Source organism: Carassius gibelio, chromosome B3 (genome assembly GCF_023724105.1).
Source record: "Carassius gibelio isolate Cgi1373 ecotype wild population from Czech Republic chromosome B3, carGib1.2-hapl.c, whole genome shotgun sequence".
NCBI lineage: Eukaryota > Metazoa > Chordata > Actinopteri > Cypriniformes > Cyprinidae > Carassius > Carassius gibelio.
Window position 1 is genome coordinate 30,048,895 of NC_068398.1, and position 21,978 is coordinate 30,070,872.

General features: G+C 35.9%; 1 protein-coding gene across 1 annotated transcript in view; it reads right to left on the minus strand.

Moving 5' to 3' along the window:
• helz (helicase with zinc finger) overlaps positions 1-21,978 on the minus strand; it is a 61,038-nt gene that overhangs the window by 22,493 nt on the left and 16,567 nt on the right. The window contains exons 13-21 of the mRNA XM_052549957.1: positions 19,749-19,879; positions 19,348-19,527; positions 17,042-17,143; positions 15,584-15,762; positions 13,660-13,778; positions 11,295-11,440; positions 7,277-7,424; positions 6,915-7,098; positions 4,573-4,801 (exon numbers count right to left, since the gene is read on the minus strand). Of these exons, the coding sequence (XP_052405917.1) occupies positions 4,573-4,801; positions 6,915-7,098; positions 7,277-7,424; positions 11,295-11,440; positions 13,660-13,778; positions 15,584-15,762; positions 17,042-17,143; positions 19,348-19,527; positions 19,749-19,879 (1,418 nt within the window). The remainder of the gene's footprint in view (positions 1-4,572; positions 4,802-6,914; positions 7,099-7,276; positions 7,425-11,294; positions 11,441-13,659; positions 13,779-15,583; positions 15,763-17,041; positions 17,144-19,347; positions 19,528-19,748; positions 19,880-21,978) is intronic.

Sequence of the window (21,978 nt, forward strand, 5' to 3'; positions counted from 1 at the left end):
GTATAATTTTAAGGGTTGATGCATTTGCAGCACAAACCTCTAAGCAACAGCTCAAGCAGAGACGCTATACTTCACCGCCCAGATGGGAAATCTGTCGTGATCTCAGCAGTGCTACACACTTTCACATCTTCCAGTGTCACACACAACAACACGAGCCATATCTGTTCCAGACAGCTCAAGACATCAAGTTGACTTAGTGTTCGCAGTACATGCCAACTCCACGAGCAATAGTTTGTGCTCCCTCCTCTACAGACAGCAGAACTCATTTCAGATAATATGATGAGGCCTTGAGGAAGCGGAACTGATTGAAGTAATCAGGAGCTTGATGAGGAGCTGACAAGTTGAAGATACAGTGACAGACTGAATTAGATGCAAAACAGCTTGAAGACAGTGGATGTGTTATACAGCAGTCAGCTAGAACTGTATCAAACATATTTATCTGTCAAAGGTGTATAAGGGAATCTCATGTTACCCCATAAAGTAGTAGTATGGGATAGGAAAAATACATTAAAAAAATAAAATAAAAGGGCAAGAAAGTTGTTCGAAACTGTAATTTGCTAAATGAAATGAAGCCTATTAGAACCATTGTGACATTTTCATGACAAATAAGCAAATCTGATCTTGAAAATTCTCATTGCAATGGCTTTTTGTCATTTCATTACTGTAATGAAAATTTTCATGCCAATCAGGCACATTTGACTCCCAAAATTCTCATTAATATAATACGACTGTCATTTTTATTACTGTAATGCAAAATAAAGTTCATAGTAATAATATTGTATTGTTATATAAACAGTACAGACCAAAAGTTTGGAAATATTACTATTTTTAATGTTTTTGAAAGAAGTTTCTTCTGCTCATCAAACCTGCATTTATTTGATCAAAAATACTGAAAAAAAATGTAATATTGTGATATATTACAATTTAAAATAATTGTTTTTAAATTTATTATACGTTAAATTATCATTTATTTCTGTGATGCAAAGCTGAATTTTCAGGATCATTATCACGCGATCCTTTAGAAATCATTCTAATACGATGATTCATCATCAAAGTTGGAAACAGTTCTGCTGCTTAATATTTTTTCAGAACATGTGATACTTTGATGAATAGAAAGTAAAAAAAAAAAAAAAAAAAAGCAGCAGCTATGTTTTTAAAATATAAATATTTTTTAACAATATACACTACTGGTCAGTAATTTGGGGTCAGTATTTTTTTTTCTTTCTTTTTAAAGTAAAATCAATACTTTTATTCAGCAAGGATGTGTTAAATTGATAAAAAGTGATCGTAAAGAAAATATATTATTAGATTTTTTTTTTTTTTTGAATAAATGCAGTTCTTTTGAACCTTTTATTGATCAAATATATTAGACAGCAGAACTGTTTCCAACACACATAATAAATCAGAATATTAGAATGAATTCTAAAGGATCATGTGATCGACTGATGTTACATGTGACACTGAAGGCTGGAGTAATGATGCTGAAAATTCAGCTTTGCATCACAGGAATATATATATATATATTTTTAAGTATATTCAAATGGAAAACTATTATTTTAAGTAAAATTTCACAATATTACAGTTTTTTCTGTATTTTTGATCAAATAAATGCAGGCTTGATGAGCAGAAGAAACTTCTTTCAAAAACATTAAAAATAGTAATGTTTCCAAACTTTTGGTCTGTACTATATATATATATATACACACATATATATATATATATACACACACACACACAAAGTTTTATAACTTTTTTTTAGTTCAAGTTTAATCAATTACAATATATGTACTTCTTGGAGGTATTTTTGTAACACTGAAAAAAAATAGACAAAAATTATTATATATTATTTTAATATTATTACTATTTTTACTTTAGATTTTGGGTTATAAATGTTCATCACAGTCATGATTTGTCATGTCACGAGGTTAAGGTTTCGATTAATGAAGTCAGTTAAACAGTGCTGTCCATTCAGCTAGCTCAGAACACAGAGTTCTCGCCGCACACAGATTTAATTGCCAGGCCCTTCGGCTTGACATTTCCTGTGGCTGGGCTCTAGCGATTGGTTGATGCGAGTCTGTCTCCATAGTGACAGCAGAGCTGCAGCTAGGGAGGATAGAGCCGAAGGAGCAGAGGGCTGCCAGCAAAGTGACAGACAGCTCTCCGAGTGTCAACATACCGATATAAACACACACAGAATGTCCAACCCTGCCCGACAGCAATACACACTGTCATATTCACATCAGAGAACCAGCACAAGAGCCAAAACACAAGGGGTCAAAGGTCACAGGCAACTCTTACCTTCCTGCTAGCTAGATAACCATATTCACTGCTTTCTTGTATTTGTACATTTGCTATTAGGCCTAGGTTTATAAAAAAATAAATAAAAATAAAAATCTTCATTTGGACAATCTTGTATTTATTTAATAACACTTTAGATTAGGGAACATTGCACCTTTTTAATGTTAGTTAGTTTGTTATGTTGCGGTTTAAGCATAAACATTATCTGCAAAGGTACAAAGCTGTGAATTCAATGCAAACTGAGATATCATCTTTTAAAATTCTGGCAGTTTAATGCCTACAAAAACAGCTGTTAGGGACTACGATGAGTTACTTCCTGGGTTTGTGACATCACAAACCCTGAAAACCGCGCCCTCTGGAAAAGACAGCAAAGGGGGCGAGGTCATGCTGTGCGGCTTTAGAGAAGAGGACGAGAAAACTAGAGGTGCACGCAAAAATCGGAATCATATGTGAATCGCGATTCTGTTTTCTAACGATTCTAATGGATTCACAAGATTCAAAATACATTTTCTAAAGCAGAGGTTCTTAATACTGTTCCCTTGCGTCCCCCTGATTTGCACATGCTATGAATCTCTTTCTCTCTTTTGTTAAAAATGGACGCAGGTGCGATAGACCTGTATCGAATACATGTACCGTTACACACCTACTATTCAAAATTAAATAGTTATAAAATGGATAGTCCTCGATACTGATTGGTTGAGCCACGTTCGAAGCTGTTGTAATTTACTCTACAAACATACACCTTTGTTTACTTCTGTGTTGCTCGGCAACCACTTTGTTGCAACCACAACTGTTTCTGAGGAACTACATCGTTTGGTGGAAGAATAATGCTTTTATTAATATCATTTTATTTGCTTGGTTTTATTTTGTGAAACTTTGCTACATGTATGGTATAACTGTTTTATAAAAGCAATAAGCCCCATGAAGTCATGGTTTACAGTGAATTTATACAGTGAAACAGAAAATGGGGTTTAAGCTGCTATAAATTTATTGTAAACCACAGCTTCTTGCTTTATGTATTTGTATTTACGGGAGTTTGTAGTAAATGTGTGTTCCCTATTCTAAAGTGTTACCACTGATTCTTAAACCCAAGGCTGATTGTTTAATCAATGGTTGGAAAATGCACCGTATATACTGCTTACTTTTTTGTTTTTGTTTAACAAAAAGTATGCTCATACAAGAGTTCATAAGGTAATGACTACATTTTTATTACAACCTATTACGTTACATGTTTATTTCAGTGAGTGAATCAAACAAGATAAATGTGAAATGAAATAGTTTGAAAAATGGTTTACTGTGGGTTATAGCATCGCACCCACTATGCTTTTTTTTTTGGACAAAAGACTGGTCAGCATTGAGAATGGGACAAAATAACTTGCAGCCTTTCAACAAATTAACAAAAATGTGGTTTTCTTAAGCCAGAACCATCAGATTGAATCCATGAGTCAATATTAAATTGGCATCAGAATCAAAACAAATTCAATTAAAGTTGTTGTCCTATAGCCTTACTGTTGCAAAAAAACTTATGAGCTTTTGGAAACAAACTAAATTTCCATCTGTTAATGGAGGCTGAAAGAAACTAAAGTTATGACATTTAAAACTAAATCTGTAACTTTGTTAAACAAATTGGATCACTTTGATAAGATTTGGCTTGTCCTTCTCTATTATCCTGCTAGCGTAGGTTGAGCAAGTGTGTGGCGTTGACCGTCCATTGTTGTGGCATTACTTGGGTCTCTAGGGTGAGGAGGGTGGTATGGCATTAGTTTGTTCCGTTTTCTTTATAATCAAATTTGTTGTTGATTATTTTCAGAAATGTTTTTTTTCATGATTTTCCCCACACAGTAGTGATGGTTAACGAGTGCATTAGCTTCACACCAAACCCTGAAGAGAGGCGCCAAACAATTTGATGTCCCTTCTGTAGAAGCAATGTCTAAAGCATCCGTGCATGAGGTGTGTTGGTCTGAACTGACAGCGGTGAAGTGCATGATGGGAAGACAGAGGGACAGCTCTTCCTGTGGGGACACTGCCTACACAGGTACTCACCAAAACCAGACAGCAACGAGCCACTGTCTGCCCACCGCACACATCCAGACAGGCCTATTCACGTCAACGAGCGCGACAACATTCAGAGCGCAATGGTTCAAGTTGTTTCTTTTATTGCAGAAATGCTTAAACAACCCCCCCATTTATTGTTCACATTTTCAAAAATAAACACAAATAGTCCTGAACTCCAACAGAGTGAGTTTTAAAGCTATTTAAAAAGCATCTGATTACCTGCAGCGTCCCACTGAGCAGAGAGCGATGGGGTCTCCCACCACGGCCACCAGGGACTGCGCTCGAGTGATGGCGGTGTTCAGCAGCTTGTAGTTAGACAGGAAGCCGTAGTCCAGGTCTTCAGTGGAGTCCTCCACCAGCTGCTCCTTCCTCTTGATGGCCGTCTGCTTGTGTTTGCAGGTGTGACGCGTGCGAACGGTGCTCAAGAACAGCACGCGGAACTGCTTACCTACGGACAAGAGCAGATCCGTGTTATTAACATATTGCTGATGACTGATCCGATACAAAATCAACATAACTTCCTGCCTTAAAAAGTGAACAACACTGCAATATATTGACAGCAACAATGCTGTAAAATAAACCACATTTGATCATTGTAATAATTTTATGCTACAAGTTACAATTGTAACATTCATGTCTTAAATCCTTCACTTTTAAATGTTCAAACCCTCAAGCTCTAAACGCATCAAATCCTTGAGCTTTCATTCTGTTTTAATACTGCTGAATTATGTAATGATGCTTTGAGAAAGCAGGGTCAAATCTGATTTCATGTTGACCCTCGAGGTATTTCGGAGGAAATGAATGTCACTATAATAAGAGAAGATCTCTTGTAACAACCTATGATTTATGACAACTGCAGAACTAGCAGTGACTTCTCTTCTTTGGTGCCCAGGTCAGATTGGCAGCCAGATGAGCATGAATCAGGTTATAATGACTTAAAATGAATCTCTGTGCCAAACAAGCAGCCGAGTTACGGGAATTTCTTCATCCATTAAAAAGCTGATTTCAACGCAACGGGCTGAACCAAACGCCATCAATTATGCACAAACCAATCTGGCTTTTCAAATGAAACCTGCAGGACACCAGCTATTTTCTCAGACACCAATCACACATCTGACAGAAGAAATTGCTGTCTGGTAAACTTGCTCTCTCTGCCACCCTTCAGGGCTGACACTGGGGGTCTGGTCTCAAACCTAGTGATCTTCCTCTAGGGGCAGCATTTTAAGGCAGCAATGGTACATTCCTGATGTGGAAATTGCATATATAATGCATACATTTTCTCTTAAATGGATTAATTTTCTGCCCCAAAGTCACATTAAAACCAAGCTGCTTTCTGCTGGTCAAAGCACCAAATCTGCACAGCTAACTTAAAGGGAAACCGAAATAACGACTATTCAACAATTTGTTTCCACCTAGTCACCCTATTGCGCCATTTTGTAGAGCATCACGTATGTAAATAATGTATGTACGCAGATACGTTGTTTACACTTTGATCTGAACATAAACAACATATCAATGTGCATTCTTTTTTTTTTTTTTTTAAGTATGTGATACTCTCCAAAATGGAGCTTTAGGTTGACACGGAGGAGATGAATTGTTCAATAAAGTTGTTATTTTTGTTTTCTTTGGGCACAAAGTATTCTCGTAAAATTATGGTTGAACCACTGATGTCACATGGATTATTTTAACAATGTCCTTGCTACATTTCTGAGCCTTGATCGTGTTAGGATTCTTGCTGTCTATGGGAGGGTCAGAGAGCTCATGGAACCCATTACAAATATCTTAATTTGTGTTCCGAAGATGAACGAAGGTCTCACGGGTTTGGAACGACATGGGGGTGAATAATTAATGACAGAAATTCATTTTTGGGTGAACTATCTCTTTAAACTCTTTGCAAAATAACATTTTCATCTTCACAAGAAATTTCGGATCACATGGATGTCTATTAAAATGACTGGAACTCGTCTGCTAAATTTTGCCGAACAACAGTAAATTTGACTGCTATTTAATAGAGCCAGTTCCTTTACAAGGTCACCTATACCATTTGCTGAAACTAAATCTGTGAACAAACCTCCTCAGTGACAAAGTATAGCAAATCCAAACAAAAATCTTGAATGAACTTTTGACTTCAAAATGTTAATTGATGTAGTGGAATCATGGATTACTTATGGATTATCGGGATGCTTTTATCAGCTTTTTGAACTTTTATTTTGATGGCACCCATTCACTGCATGTAATTCACTAATTTAATGCTCAATTTCTCCATATCTGTTCCCATGAAGAAACAAAATAATCTCGAATGGCCTCAGAATGAGTACATTTTCAACTACTCCTTTAACCTAGCATGGAAAGTAGCTCATTTTAAACATCTAAATGTCCTACAATTGAATGAATTGATGAATGAATGAAACATTTATATGGTGCTTTATTGTGTACTGCTGCCACCACCAGTGTCCAGAATCCACAACTTGCATGACAACACAATTTTCCCCAAGAAACTACACAACTAGAGCAATTTGTACATATTAAAACACACTGTAGATCTGGCATCTTTCACTCACCCTGGACATTGAGCACTCTCTCCACGCTGACTTCAGGCATCCTCTTTTTGCGGAGTTCGGCTCTGATTCTGAAGACCTGGTCGGCGTAGGGCGAGACCACACCGATACTTCCTTCGTCCAGCTTCCCCCAGGCCACAGGCCACTTCTTCCTCATCTCCTCCACCCGCTCAACTATCTCAAACACCTGCAGAGGGTCAACAGTGCATTCCCAACGGATTCTCAATGAGAATGCTCCAAAACATTCATATACACATTCAGTCAGAAGTAAGGTCTGTTTACACCAATTCCAGCATGAATATATATATTGGATCGGAAGGGAAAACAACAACAAAAGCATAATTTCTTGTTAATTTTGGGGTTACCTCAGCGTTGTTGTAGTAAGCCGTGCTGTTCTTCTCTTGCACATCTTCTCCACGGGCAGTGAAGAAGGTCAGAGGGTAGAAGTCTTTATGGGGCGGCTGCTTCCCGCTGGCCATCAGTTTGCCCTCGTAGAAGAGCTCAGACGTATATCTGTGGTCAGCCAGAACACACGGTTAGCACTTCCTAAATATTCAAATCTAAACAGTATGAGATTTCAGATGTTGTCGAATGTATTCATCATTGCAATGGGTTTATTAACAGCTTCGGCAGATATATTTTAACACATTCTGCATTAGTGGAATTCAGTATTACTCACTCAAATGTTGCACAGCACTAATTATGTAGATTGCATGCAAAATGATTCAATAAAATCCGACATCATGTAAATTTCTGTTGAAGACACTCATGTCCATTTTAATTAACAATTTGACAAAGCTCTCCAATCAAGGACGGTTTAGTCATTCCTCTGACTTCTCGGGTTGAAAGCGTTGGATATTTGGAGGGGCAAATGATTCAGCAAGTGATTGAACGCATCCAAAACAGAATTGCACTCAATTAACAAAGGTGTCAGCATGGCTCCCGCAGCTCAGGGAGGTGTCTTTGGCTGCCATCTTTCTTCTGTTTTGTCAGATTTCAATCTCATAACACATGACTGGGAGTCCAAACAGGGATTTACAGCAAATGTGTTACTGTTGGCATCAACTGTACCATCTGTGTTTGTGGCTATAAGCCTCAATTTTTGCATGCAGTGCCTTGTCAGTCCCTGGAAAATAATCTACATTTAAAACTTGGATTGAAACTGCTCCCAGGGGGATTATGTTTCATGTTCAGATAGATTTACATAAAGTAATTTAAGAATATACACCGGGGTTCAAAGTCTGGGTCCACATTGAAAATCTGTCATTTGGTATCTATATAAACAGAGAAATAACAGCTTAGGGCTAGTTAATCCAATACAAAAATATGCAAAATAAATGAGGAATATTAATCATACTATACAGTACGGTGCCATTTGTTAACCCTAAACCACTACATTAGTTAACATCAACTAAAATAGCATTTATTAATCTTAAAAGGCACAATATGTACGTTTTTGCTGCTAGAGGTTGCATTTTCAAAAAGGCAAAGCTTGATGACGCTGTGAAGGAGGATGTTCAAAGATGAGGAAATTAATGAAAAAAAATTTATTACCTGTACTTTCCCAGTTATTCAAACAGCGAATAAATTATACAGAGAAAGCAAACAAAAAACATTTACATTGTCTAAGAACAGTATCACTGACTTCAGTTTAGCGCGAGTTTAAGCACTCAAAAAACTCCCGTTATAATCAGGATGGCTGTCTATACACGGTTTTATGAATGAATCTCGTTCTTACATCATACGTACATCTGCACTTTGTTATTATGATGAGAGTATTTGCGTAAGAGCTGAATTCAGTCAGCGAATCTGAACACCTCTGATTGGCCATTGCATTCATAAGCTCACTGGACTTGTGTGTGATTGGTTAGAATGTGCACCATGTAAAAACACGTAAAAAAAATCATGCGTTGAGCACAGCAGATCTAAATTTATTGCTGCGGTCAACACTTTATTTCATTGTTATTTTATTCACAATAGCTGTAATGGATTTAGTTTAACTGTACTGCAGCATTTTTGTCCGTGTGTTGCCAGTTTCTACAAGCGGAAACTGAGGATAGTGTGGAAATTACCTCATTGATGGGTGACAAAGACCAGGGAGGAGCCATTATTAAAAATTGGAATTTCTCCTGGATTTACAAATTTCTAACTTTCGGGATAATGTTAAGTACACAACTGAAATAAATATATCACACTGTGCAAGAAGTTTTTGGATTTTTTGATTACAAAAATCTTAAATTGTAAAAAGTGTACATTTCAATATTTACCAGTACACTACAAAAAATATAAAGTTTTATCTGTAAATATTATTTAATGGACCTGAGCTAACATTATCTAATAATGAACAGATGTATTTGGTAACACTTCATTCCGGATCCAATTCTGACCATTAACTGGTTGCTTATTAGGATGCCTATTATTAGGCTGTTTATTAGCACTTAAATATAATTATAAAGCATACTACATCTCTAATCCTACCAATACCTACACTTAACTTCCTTACAAACGATTAATAAAAAGCAACCTAGGAGTTCATTGAGGAAAAAGTAATAGTTTATGGTTTGTTAATAGTGAGAAATGGACCCTAAAAATAAAGTGTGACCATGTATTTTTTATTAACAAACGCTAAAAAAAAAAAAAAAAGACATACCATAACAAATGTAATTCATTAATTACCAATAACTTATATGACCAAATAAAGCATATATACCATATATAAAGCATTATTGAAATATTATTCTGCACTATTTCTAGGTAATTAAATCAAATAAGCACGTTTTAATTGAAGCTCAAAATTCTGTCAAATGTAGTTGGAGCGCATGATCATCAGGTTTGACAAAATGTGATTTTGTCAAGAGTTTATGAAGCTCGAGTGCTGCTGTCATTAAAGCAAAGATCATCCCATTTTTCATTTTCACTAGTGGACTTTCAGATTTCATTGTATTTTATTATTATATGTTGGGTATTTTAATCACTTTCCTATCAGAGAAGGGATGTTGCCAGGTATTTGACACTTTAATGAAAATTCTAACATAAATAAATGTCAATCTTAATTTCACAAAGGAAATTAAACTAGGACACACTCCTTTAGATCGGTCATGTTTATTACAATACCCAGCCGGATATGATAATAAAACATCAAAAAGAACAAAAGACATATACCATTTAAAGGGAAATATCACCGGCAACCAATTTTACAATCTATAGATAAAACACAGATTAGTTGTAGACAGTAACGCAACATCAAGAAATTTAATATGCTATGCTCCAACCTGTAAAAAAAAAAAAGAGGATAATATACTATTTCTGGTTTTATGTATCTTGGTATTAATCTGGTACCACCAGCTGAACAAATGTAATGAATTCTGGGTCATATCGTTTAAAGTAACTTCATTCATTGTTTAAGGATGAGGGGAATATGGAAGAATATTCATCCATTTTTTTCACCATTCCTATTGTATTTTCAATTGTGTTTCCCATATGTGGATGCATAAACTGTGACGATCTAAATGCAACTGCAAATTTTGCAATTTGCAACTATTTTTGCGGTGATCGCGACATACGAGATGTTCTCCAAGTTACACAACTTTGCAAACAGGTGACAGTATAGAAATACTGATGGGAAATTATTGACATTTAATTAAACTTGTAAATGTTAAATGCTAGAATAGATATGATCATTTTGTTTGAAATTGTTATCGGTTATTGTTACGTTATTACTGCTGCTTGACTGATCACAGGTTCTCATTTACAACGATAGTAATATGCATCGTTCTTATTTTTAATCGTTAACGTTAATAAATTAGCATAGCCTAACTCCTGTGTTTTCAAAATCAAACAATCAATATAAAAATTTAATAAAAATAAATACAATTTGCAATTCCTTTGGAAAATTGCCCTGAATATTCCTCCACACAAGAATCCGTCTATGTTGGCATTTGCACAGTAACAGATGAATGTGCAGAAAAACATTGTTTAATCAAATGTACAGCCTCGGGCAACAACCAAAAATGGAAAGCATTTTCTTCATTTTTAGTTAATGAGTCTACTTATTTTACTCCCCTAATTACGGTTGGTAGCTTTTAATTATTTGCATTTAGTGTGCTTTTTGTGGTTAAATGGTCGTAGTTGAGAACATCTGATTTAGGTCTTAAATATATCTACATATAAACCAACCCGAAAGTTAAATGGAGAAAGACCGAAGCAGAAACAAGAGAGAGAAGCAGACAGAAAGAAAGAGACAAAGACGTGTTTGTGAGAGACTGGAGAATCTGCTGGCAGACACGTGCATAATTATGTCTGCAGCAACGCAGCCCTAATGCTTTGTGTGTTTGCATGTCTGTCTCTCCTCAGGAAGAGTGGTGTGAAAAAGTTCACACCTACTTGATGATTGCCTCATGGGAGCGGTAGTTTTCGCACAGCAGGATCCTGCAGGGGTACTCAGATGGGTAATGCTCGTACAGCCGGTCCAGCAGAGACACGTGCAGATTCCTCTCCCGCGCAAACTCACTGTACACAAACGGACTGAGCTGGAAGACAAGAAAGCTCAGAGTCACGCTCAGATGCCTTATATTTGGCACAAAACCAACGGCCTTTGGGTTCGCTAACTTCAAGCCAGTCTTGATTTTCATTTTTGAAGTATTTCTTGAACCTAGTCGTTGACTGACTTGTGGGCTAATGTTTAGCATTTTTACATGATTGGCGTCAATAAAAGGCTTGAACTAGAGCAATGATGAATTTAAATGGCCTTACATTTCAAGTAGTGTTATTTTTTTGTATTAATTGTATACTATTCTAGTATTTATTAATGTACCGAAATTAGCTTATATTTACATTTGTTTAGTTTTTTTTACGTGTGGCATTTTAAGTGCTTTAGTCCTTTTTATTTAGCTTTTATTTTCATATTTTGACATGGCTTGAATTAATTAAAGTTTAAATTTGAGTTTATAATTTCTATGATTATTTTTATTTTTATAATTGTAAAATTCAGTTGACATTTAAATTTTAGTTTTAATAATTTTAATGTGATTTTGTCCTTTTTTATTAGTTAAAAACATTTGTTATGATTATTTTTATTTCAGTTTAATTTAAATTTAGTTTGAAGTTTTAGTAATTTTGTTATCTGCTGTCTCTTTCATTAGTTTACAATTTCAGTTTTAGTACTTCGTTCAATAAGTTACAGAAGCAAAATTTTCATTTAGGGTTACGTTTTTCTTTGGTTTAATTTTTATTTGTTTTCTTAAAAATAATGTTTTTAATTGTATATTATACTTTATGTTTTAATGATGTATTATTTATTATTTATTATATGGTTGTTTCATGTTTATTGCAATTAGCCGCAAATGAATTAATAGATATCGTTAACTGTAACAATACCGCTTTAGAGAACAGATTTCTCTGCTTTTGCAGTTTAGTAGTTTGATTTTTGTCAATTTTTTAGCAAATCATTTGTTTAAAGAAAAAAAAAAACATTCATATCAGTTTTTTTTCTATTTTGTGTTCATCTTTTCTGCAGTCTCTAGATATTAGCATATCCACTGGAAACCCACACTGGTCAACAACGACTAAAGAAATGACTGTATTCCTAATGAACAGATCTGAGGCCCTCCTTGACATGAGGCAGCACAAGGTGGAGTGTGAGATGAATTATTAATGCAGCAGGAAGTGAGGGTGGGTGATGAGGTTTCTATCAAAAGAGCATTTAATTAGAGGGCCATTGGTTCCACTCGGGCTGAGGCGGTTCTTCACGAGTCAGACACTGACGTGACACAGTCTGCAGAGTGAGGACAGTGAGAAGAGACGGGATGTGACAGCGTGGAGAGCCTGTTGCCCTGATCAAGCATCTCTGGGTTGAGCTCAGTCCACAGTCATCTGTCAGGGGCCCAGTTCTGATCCGCCGATAATCAGCAGAAAATCTTAATCTAGGTCAGGTTTTTGTAGATAATATATTTAAAGCTTTAGTTTAGTAAACTAAAATATTCATCAATACTTACTTGCAAGCAAATAAGTCAATTTTATACATTTACATGACCTGTTGAGCAAATGTGCGGCCCTTTGAAATCAGTTATTTTTCCCAATTTTTCCTGGATTCTAATATTTTTCCATTTTCAGTGGTTAGAACACGTTTACTTAAAACACGTTTACTTAATTCAAACCATGAAACATATACGATTTAACAACGTTACATTTTTAATGACATTTTTAGAGCCCATATATAGAAAATCTATTTTATTTTTCCCTAATTTAGTTTTTCAGGTTTAAAATTTTTTAATTCAATTTTGGTTGAATTTTGGTTGAAGGAAAGGCCCTATGAAATTTTTTGTTTTTCCCAAATTCAGTTTTTCCCTCCGTTTAAATTTTGCTGCATTACGTTTATAACTTAAATGACATTTTTAGTAAATCAAAAATTGTCTTATTAATTGAAATCATGAAACTAACTTAAATTATTTGAAACCGCTTAATTCATTAAAAGGTTTTTTAATAAATTTTTTCCCCCCAAATTCAGTTTTATTTTTTCTGAATTCTGTTGAAAATTAAATCAAAAAAAGTTTTTATTAATGAAAACTCATTTCGATTCATGAAACTAAGTGACCATTTAAATGTGATGCATTACTGAAGCAACTAAGACCAAGTTTGACTTCATGTTGACTTAAAAAAAGCCTTAAATCTTAAATTCTGCTTCTGAATAACCTGAAGACCTGAATGGTGTTTTGCAATGTTGCCGATGTCATCACTCTGCATATGGTACCTGCATATGGTCTCCTGCCAGAACGACTCGGGTGCTCTTAGTGGCCAAAGCCAATGGCATGATGGTCTCGCACTCCATAGCTTGGGCTGCCTCGTCCAACAGGATGTGTGTAAAGATCCCTTTGGAAACACACACATGGGAATAAAATATTCATTACATGGAGCTTCACAGGAGAAGGCATCAATAATAGATTATTACACACACAAACACACACACAGCAGCCATTAACACAAAAGGATCTAGCATTAGATGCCACAGAGGAGGTTCTGCAGGCACCATCTCAAGGGAAGAGGTGTATGGTTTTTAGTGCAGGTGTGTGATCGACAGATAACTGTGGATGTGTCATCCAACACAGAACAAAGCAGCTGGGGGATGCATTTCATGATTGTAGTATATTCCTTGTTTTTGTTTTTTTATTTGGTAATACAGATTCCAGCAACTTCATTGACCATAAAGACAAACTTTGCTTCAGTGCATTGAAATGACTGAAATGCCAATATAAAATCAACCAGAAGAACAATATTTTGGTCAATGTTTCTTAATAAAAAAAAAAATCTGATTCATTTAATACACTACCATTTGAAAGTTTGGAGTTTGCACGATTAATGTGTTTGAAAGAGTCTCATGATCAGCAAGGGTGTATTTATTTAATAAAAAATGTGAAATAGTACTGCAAATAAAAATAATTATTCTATTTGAAAATATTGCAAAAATGTAATTTAATCCTGGGATCAAAACTGAATTTTCAGCATCATTACGGCAAGCGACAGTGTCACATGAACCTTAAGAAATCATAATCCTAATATGCTGACTTGCCGCACAATAATCAGTGTTGTGCTGCTCTCATATGCTTGTTAAAACCATTAATTTGAATTTTTTTTTTTTTTTTCAGGATTAATTGATATAATGTTCACAGCAAACAGCATTTATTTAAAATATAAAGATCTGGTAATAACAAATATCCGTCAGTTCAAGCTATGATCAATTTAACACATCCCAGCTGAATAAAAATATTCATTTCTTGCACTTTATTTGCCCTACAGATAAGGTTATTTTATATATATATATATATATATATATATATATATATATATATATATATATATTTATTTCGCATCACTCAAAACACAAAAAAAAGTTTGTTCGCAAAAATCTATTTTCCATTCCAACAATGTTTAAAAAAAATACTGTAGTTAAATATGATGCTGCTCATTATATTTTGTATGATTAAATACTTTTAAAAATTAATTTAGTGATAAACAATGTAGTAAACATGCCTTCATTATCTCAATCTAGATTTATTGTGCTTTGTGTTTTAGTTCTTGAGTATGACATTCTGGATCTAATTGGCCCCATCGGCTGTTTGGCTGAAATGGCGTTTCTCTGAAATCAACCGTCCTATTAAGTCAGATATATATCAATAAGCCTATTATTCGGACTATAAGATACACAAACCCAAAATGTTTGTGTCACTGGAGGGAATAAACTTTCACCCCTCCAAACACATTAGCGCGATGCCAGAAATCAGTAATAATGACTTTAAATGAACAGATAAGAAAAAGAGGGAAGACAAATGAAAAAAAGAAAAGAGGACAGTGCTGGGTGTTATTAATGCTGAGTGTGTTAGACAGGCGAGCCGGGTCTCTTAGCAACAGATGATCCTGTGCGCAGAGACATAGGAGGAAATTAGCCTTTCCTAATAAACTGTTGCGGCCCCCGCTGCACTGCCCCTGTAGGATGGGTTTAATGTGGCCACGTCCAGCTGTGCCGCGCTTCTGTTATGTCTTTCTGTTTTAATCAGATGTGTGCAGATATGAAAACTAGCTGCAAGCGATGTCTTTAGCATGCCAGGAGTGTGTGAGGGATGAAAGTGAGGAACGGTGAGTTCTGCATGCTGTGTGTGTGTGTGTGTGTGATTGCTGACCAGGCTCCAGGTCAAGCTGGCAGAGGTACTGAGACGTGCTGAGCGTGACCACGACCACACGGTGGCGCTCTACATCCTGTCGCGTGGGCATCTGGAAGGTGTAGTACGCTCCGGAGATCAGGCAGTACTGCTGCACCAGCGGGTGCACCGTCTTCACCCAGCGGTTCCTGAAGTAAACCCTGCGCAAACACAGAAACACAACGTTAACGGCATCGTTCACTCAAAAAACAGATTTACTCCCCGACGTTTTGTTGAAATACAAATATTTTTATTGAAATTTGAGATCTCAAACTCAACCAAAACTTTGATGCATCAAAAAGGTTGATTACAGAGTTATAAAACCAAACATTTTTATTAGACGAGCATGAACTAGTGCGTAATAAGACCAGGGTTATCAAGAAATTCATATGTTGTCTGTACAAGCTAAATTTTAAGATAGCAAAAGAGAGACAACAGATGAACAGACTAGTGTGGGTGGAGTGCCAGTGTGACCTTGAACTATGAGAAAGAACATGATTTTAAAATATTCTGGATGACTAACAGCATCAAAATTGCATAACAAATTCCCTTGCACAATGTCCAGTTTTCAAATCTTTCATCGCCATGTAACTTGTGCAGTCAACATTACGAAAATCATCAAGCTACTCTGTTCTTTAGCTAGTACCCATGAAATCAAAATGAACGTTTTTTAGGTGTTAGTATCAAGATGTTAGTTTTCAGGTTATCGATAAGGCAGTGTGCTCCAAAACAGTGACACATTTTTCATCTCACAAGCTTGCAGCTCGTAATTTCCCTCAAAATGGCCAAACTATTTTATTCGATGTCACATCTTACTTCATCCTATCATCAAGTTACTGACCAATCAAATGCTCTCAAATCAAAAGCGCCCGCCTGTGCCTTCACAGCTGGTACCTCAGATACTCAGACATGATAATCAATTTATATGTATTTTTGTAAATCACGGTGAAATCATGCGTTTTAAAGGCGACATCAGTTGGCCATTTGTTGGTATGATTCATTAGGGTCTTCATGAAAAGTCTATATAACATACTTCGGTGAAGATTTCTCAATGGTCGTGTAAAACAAAACAATTTTTACCTTGCCAAAAACAGCTCGGTTCACTTTAAATGATAATGAGCTACTGCTCAACAACCCCCAACCCCATTGAGTTAGTCAATACTTGTCAAAACTAAAGTCAACACTACAATAAATCGCAAATAGCGAAAATATTTATAATAGTTTGTTTAAGTGACTTTCATAGTATTGTGCCATAGTCAAACTAACCGTGCTTGAAATACTGAAGTGTGGCTACTATGAAAAAAACATGCATCTTCAGAAAGAGTAGGAAGACATTTCAGCCATTGAAACTCATTTTTATTAATTATTATGTATGTGGTGTTTATACAGAAAGTTGGTGTCATGACAAGCATGCGGCGCTCCAGATGCTGCGAGTGTTACCTGAGAGGTCGTGCGTGTGGATTGCCTGCCTCCACATATGGATGAAGGTAATCTTTGATATACAGATCTGCTGCACTGTTTGAATGTGTACAGATCAGAACCCTGAAACAAAGAGAAAGCAACCATCATTAGCACTTGTTAAGAAAAAGCTGCTTAAATCAGGGGGGAAAAACAACAACAAATGTCTTAAGTTAAATTCCCCTGTTCTTCAAGACTATTCCTCAAGATTAGCAAGGAAGGTTTTGGAATCGATACAGCTTAAGCTCCATTGACAACATCTGTGCAATGCTGTTTTCACCACAGGAAATTTCGATTCGTCACACAACACACACACTCTTGCATTGTAAGTCTATGGGGCAAGACATTCTGAAGGGTTTATAGCTAGAACTTTCCAAACAAGGTTTAGTTCTTTCATATTGGTTTCATGTTAACAAATATAACGTTTTAGTCTTGTGGCTTTAGCTTTGAAAATGTGAGTATTTTAATGTTTATCATTGGGTAATGTCTTGCCCTATAGACTTCCATTGTAAGTGCATTACTGAAAATTTGTGTCAATATTGTTTTGTTTTTTTACATTTGGTCTTAGTCCGATGTCAAATCTTAGTCCTATTAGTTTTTAACATTTTATTTTTATCTAGTCAAGGTTTAGTTGACAATGTCTTGGGATTTCTGTCTAGATTTAATCAATGAACACACTCATATTTTAGTCAAGCTGCACAACGTTTAAACAAATAATCACAAATATTTTACTCATTATCAAAATTAAAAACATTAAAAGTATGAGCATGTACAGCACTCAATTCTTAGTTTGGGCTCCTTTTGCCTGAATTACTGCAGCAATGTTGCATGGCTTGGAGTCGATAAGTCTGTGGCACTGCTCAGGTGTTATGAGAGCCCAGATTTCTCTGATAGTGGCCTTCAGCTCTTCTGCATTCTTGGGTCTGGCATATCGCATCTTCCTCTTCACAATATCCCATAGATTTTCTATGTGGTTAAGATCAGGCGAGTTTGCTGGCCAATTAAGAACAGGGATACCAGGGTCCTTAAACCAGGTACTGGTAGCTTTGACACTGTGTGCAGGGGTCAAGTCCTGTTGGAAAATGAAATCTGCATCTCCATAAAGTTGGTCAGCAGCAGGAAGCATGAAGTGATCTAAAACTTCCTGGTATACGGCTGCGTTGACCTTGGACCTCAGAAAACACAGTGGACCAACACCAGCAGATGACATGACACCCCAAACCATCACTGACTGTGGAAACTTTACACTGGACCTCAAGCAACGTGGATTGTGTGTCTCTCATCTCTACTTTCAGACTCTAGGACCCTGATTTCCAAAGGAAATGCATATTTACTTTCATCAGAGAACATATCTGTGGACCACTCAGCAGCAGTCCAGTCCTTTTTCTCTTCAGACACTTCTGATGCTGTCTGTTGTTCAGGAGTGTCTTGACACAAGGAATGCGACAGCTGAAACCCATGTCTTGCATACATCTGTGTGTAGTGATTCTTGAAGCACTGACTCCAGCTGCAGTCCACTCTTTGTGAATCTCCCCCACATTTTTGAATGGGTTTTGTTTCACAATCCTCTCTGGGCTGCAGTTATCCCTATTGATTCTACACTTTTTTCTATCACATCTTTTCCTTCCCTTCGCCTCTCTATTAATGTGCTTGGACACAGAGCTCTGTGAACAGCCAGCCTCTTTTGCAATGACCTTTTGTGTCTTACCCTCCTTGTGCAAGGTGTCAATGGTCATCTTTTGGACAACTGTCAGCAGTTTTCCCCATGATTGTGTAGCCTACAGAACTAGACTGAGAGATCATTTAAAGGTCTTTGCAGGTGTTTTGAGTTAATTAGCTGATTAGACTGTGGCACCAGGTGTCTTCAATATTGAACCTTTTCACAATATTCATAATTTTCTGAGATACTGAATTTGGGATTTGGGATCAGTTATAATCATCAAAATTAAAAGATATAAACATTTGAAATATATCAGTCTGTGTGTAATGAATGAAAATAATATAGAAGTTTCACTTTTTGAATGGAATTAGTGAAATAAACTTTTTGATGATATTCTAATTATATGACCAGCACCTGTATATCGGTCGACCACTAGTCACAGTTACTGCATAATGATGACCCTCATCTTTTCTTCCTCTTGTGTTAGTCATACAATAAATAAAAAGTACTTTTCATCAGTTTTTGATAACAAAATGAACACTACTGAAAATGCCTTTCTTGTTTTGTTTTTCAAAATGAGTGGAATTGATTTTCTGCATTAAATTATTTTAAGGCTGACCCTGCTTACCGTGTTTCAGGCTGCTTGAGGATGTGTTTGACAGCCTGGGCCAGCGTGAAGGTCTTGCCTGTGCCGTAGGGTCCGATGATGAGCACCGGCGGGAGGTTGATGGAGAGGGGGGTGGTGATGGCCAGAATAGCCTCCTTCTGCTTGGCATTCAGACGGGGATCCAGCTGCTCATCCCACTGCCTGTGGCATGGAGGAAGAAGAACTTACACACTGGCAACACAGCTGCCACTCACACAAACAGAGACGTCTGTGAGTGAACCAGTGCTGCTGGACAAGCAGATATTATTCATGTCCTGGTACTTGTGAAGCTTTGTTGGATGAGGAACTAGTGCAAGAAAATCTCTAGGGTTGTGTGTGTGTGAGTAAAATTCACTCGTTTGGTTCTTTGCATGTGCTCGTACCTATTGGGACTCCAGGGGATTGTGGGAGTGAGGCTGGCATCTGGAAACAGGATCCCATTATCGCGGATGCGATCCAGAGCGTAGTGCATCTCACACAGAGGAAGCCTATTCAGCTGAAACTGCAGCTCCACCTTGCATTCAAACACACACAAACACACCTGCTATTCAAACAGACTCTGCCAAGACTTTCTGGATTTATTTGCACTTTTGTTTTTTGCAGCACCTGCCATGTGCTACAGACAACACATCTAACAATGGTTTTTAAAGGAATGGCTTTTAATTGGCAAAGAGTAAAATAAACATTATTTTCATGATAAAACTGTATTATAAAAGTAAATGGCATTCCAAACCCATATGCTGGTGTCACTAGGACACCAAAAGGAGAAGTGTTGCAGAATATCCAGGAATATCCATAAAAAGAAATCGAATGTGAACTGAGGTTTTCAAGATCCAAACAAATCATAAATGTTATACTAAAAATCGTCTCAAATGATACCTTTTACCATTCAAAAGTTTGGGGTAGGTAGTACGGGTGGGTGAAGAGACCAAAATTTTATTTCCTGATATAGTTATTTTTGCTTTTAAATGTTCTTATGTTATACATTTTTGATACCATAGAATTTCCACAATTCTTGTCACCAATGTCAATATCAATATTTTTATTTTTTTTAGTATTTTTGTCTGGTTTTCTTAGTAGAAATAGCTAAACATTCTTGAATCAAAGTACATTTACATAAGAAACAAAATGGCTCACGGATATATCTTAACTTAAATTAAAACCATCAACATTTATTTCTGCCAAAATTAATTACAATTTAATCAATTAAAATTAATTCAAAAGAGAAAACAAGGTTATTTTTCTTGGTTTTTAAGGTTATGGTTTCTTTAATTTTAAGACTTAAGACCTGTAAGACACAAAGAAATTAAATTAATACCATTTGAGCAGGGTATGGCAATGTCCATAGTACCATTTTAAACTAATATTTCTCTAAAAAGCATCATTTACAGTTCAGATAGAATACAAGTTTTCACAAACTTGTTTCAAACTCAAAGTTTTATAAAATTATTAACTTTCCATTTCAGCCTTTGAACCATTGTTAAGAAAATGGATTGGAGTCAAAAAAGTATTAATTATTTTAAGTAATTTATTAGATCTAATAAATTAGATCTAATAAATTTATTATCTAATTTTCTGGGATTTTATTGATAATGACACTTGCTGAGTGTGTTATTCTGTTGATATTTTAAGAACTACCCTGGACAGCTAACGCTTGAATTTTTTAAATATATTTCGTATTCTGTGTGGTCAGTTCACAGCAGTAATAGAAATAAGCGTGCACCATCTTTTAAGTCAATTTGGCATTTGGGTTGTTACTAAGCAAATTAAATCAGTAATAACAAAATGTTTCTTTGCTATGCAGAGGAAATGCAGAAGCATTTAGATGCACTTGCACACCATTTAACATTTACTACTCTAACCTGTAGTATAAATGCATAAATAGCATTTTGATATTTTAAATATAAAATATTGAAAACTGATGTTTGAATTAAAAAAAATGAAAAGATACTTAAAATGTGAAATTAAAAATGCCAGTAGGTGGCGGCAAATCACTTAATAAACAAGTCATTGCGCTTATTCGCACACTGTTAAAACAACAATTAAGATATTAAATGGAAGACCATATATATCGCACACCCATATGTTTAGATAATGCATTGTCTATTGTCAGACAAAAATCTCACTGGATTATTACATTTAATTGTAAAATTAATGTTTTGGGGGGAGAACTTGATATTTCCTACAGACACACTACAGCAAAAGATAGAAATAACGGAATTATTCCTTTTTTTTAAGCTGGTAAAAACAGTGCTTTAAAACTCTTATGGACTAACAATTTGGAAATATCACTTTTACACAAAATAATTCATACAAGTTTAGACTGACCTGAGATACTTCAGAGTCCATTTATACAGCATTGGAATCGATCCATTATCATCCCACTTATAGCTTAAAATGTTCCGGGACAGTTTTACAATCATTTAAGGAACCGTGTTAAATTATTATATGTGGCCACACAAAGCTTGAGCCCACAGAGGGATTCCACGAGACAAAACGATTCAACACTATTAAAATACAGTGAGAGAGAGCGTGTTAAGCTGCAGGGCACAGTGATAAATGGGATCTGTTAGATGAGTAAAAAGGGTAAATTAGGCCAAATCCCGCTCTTTG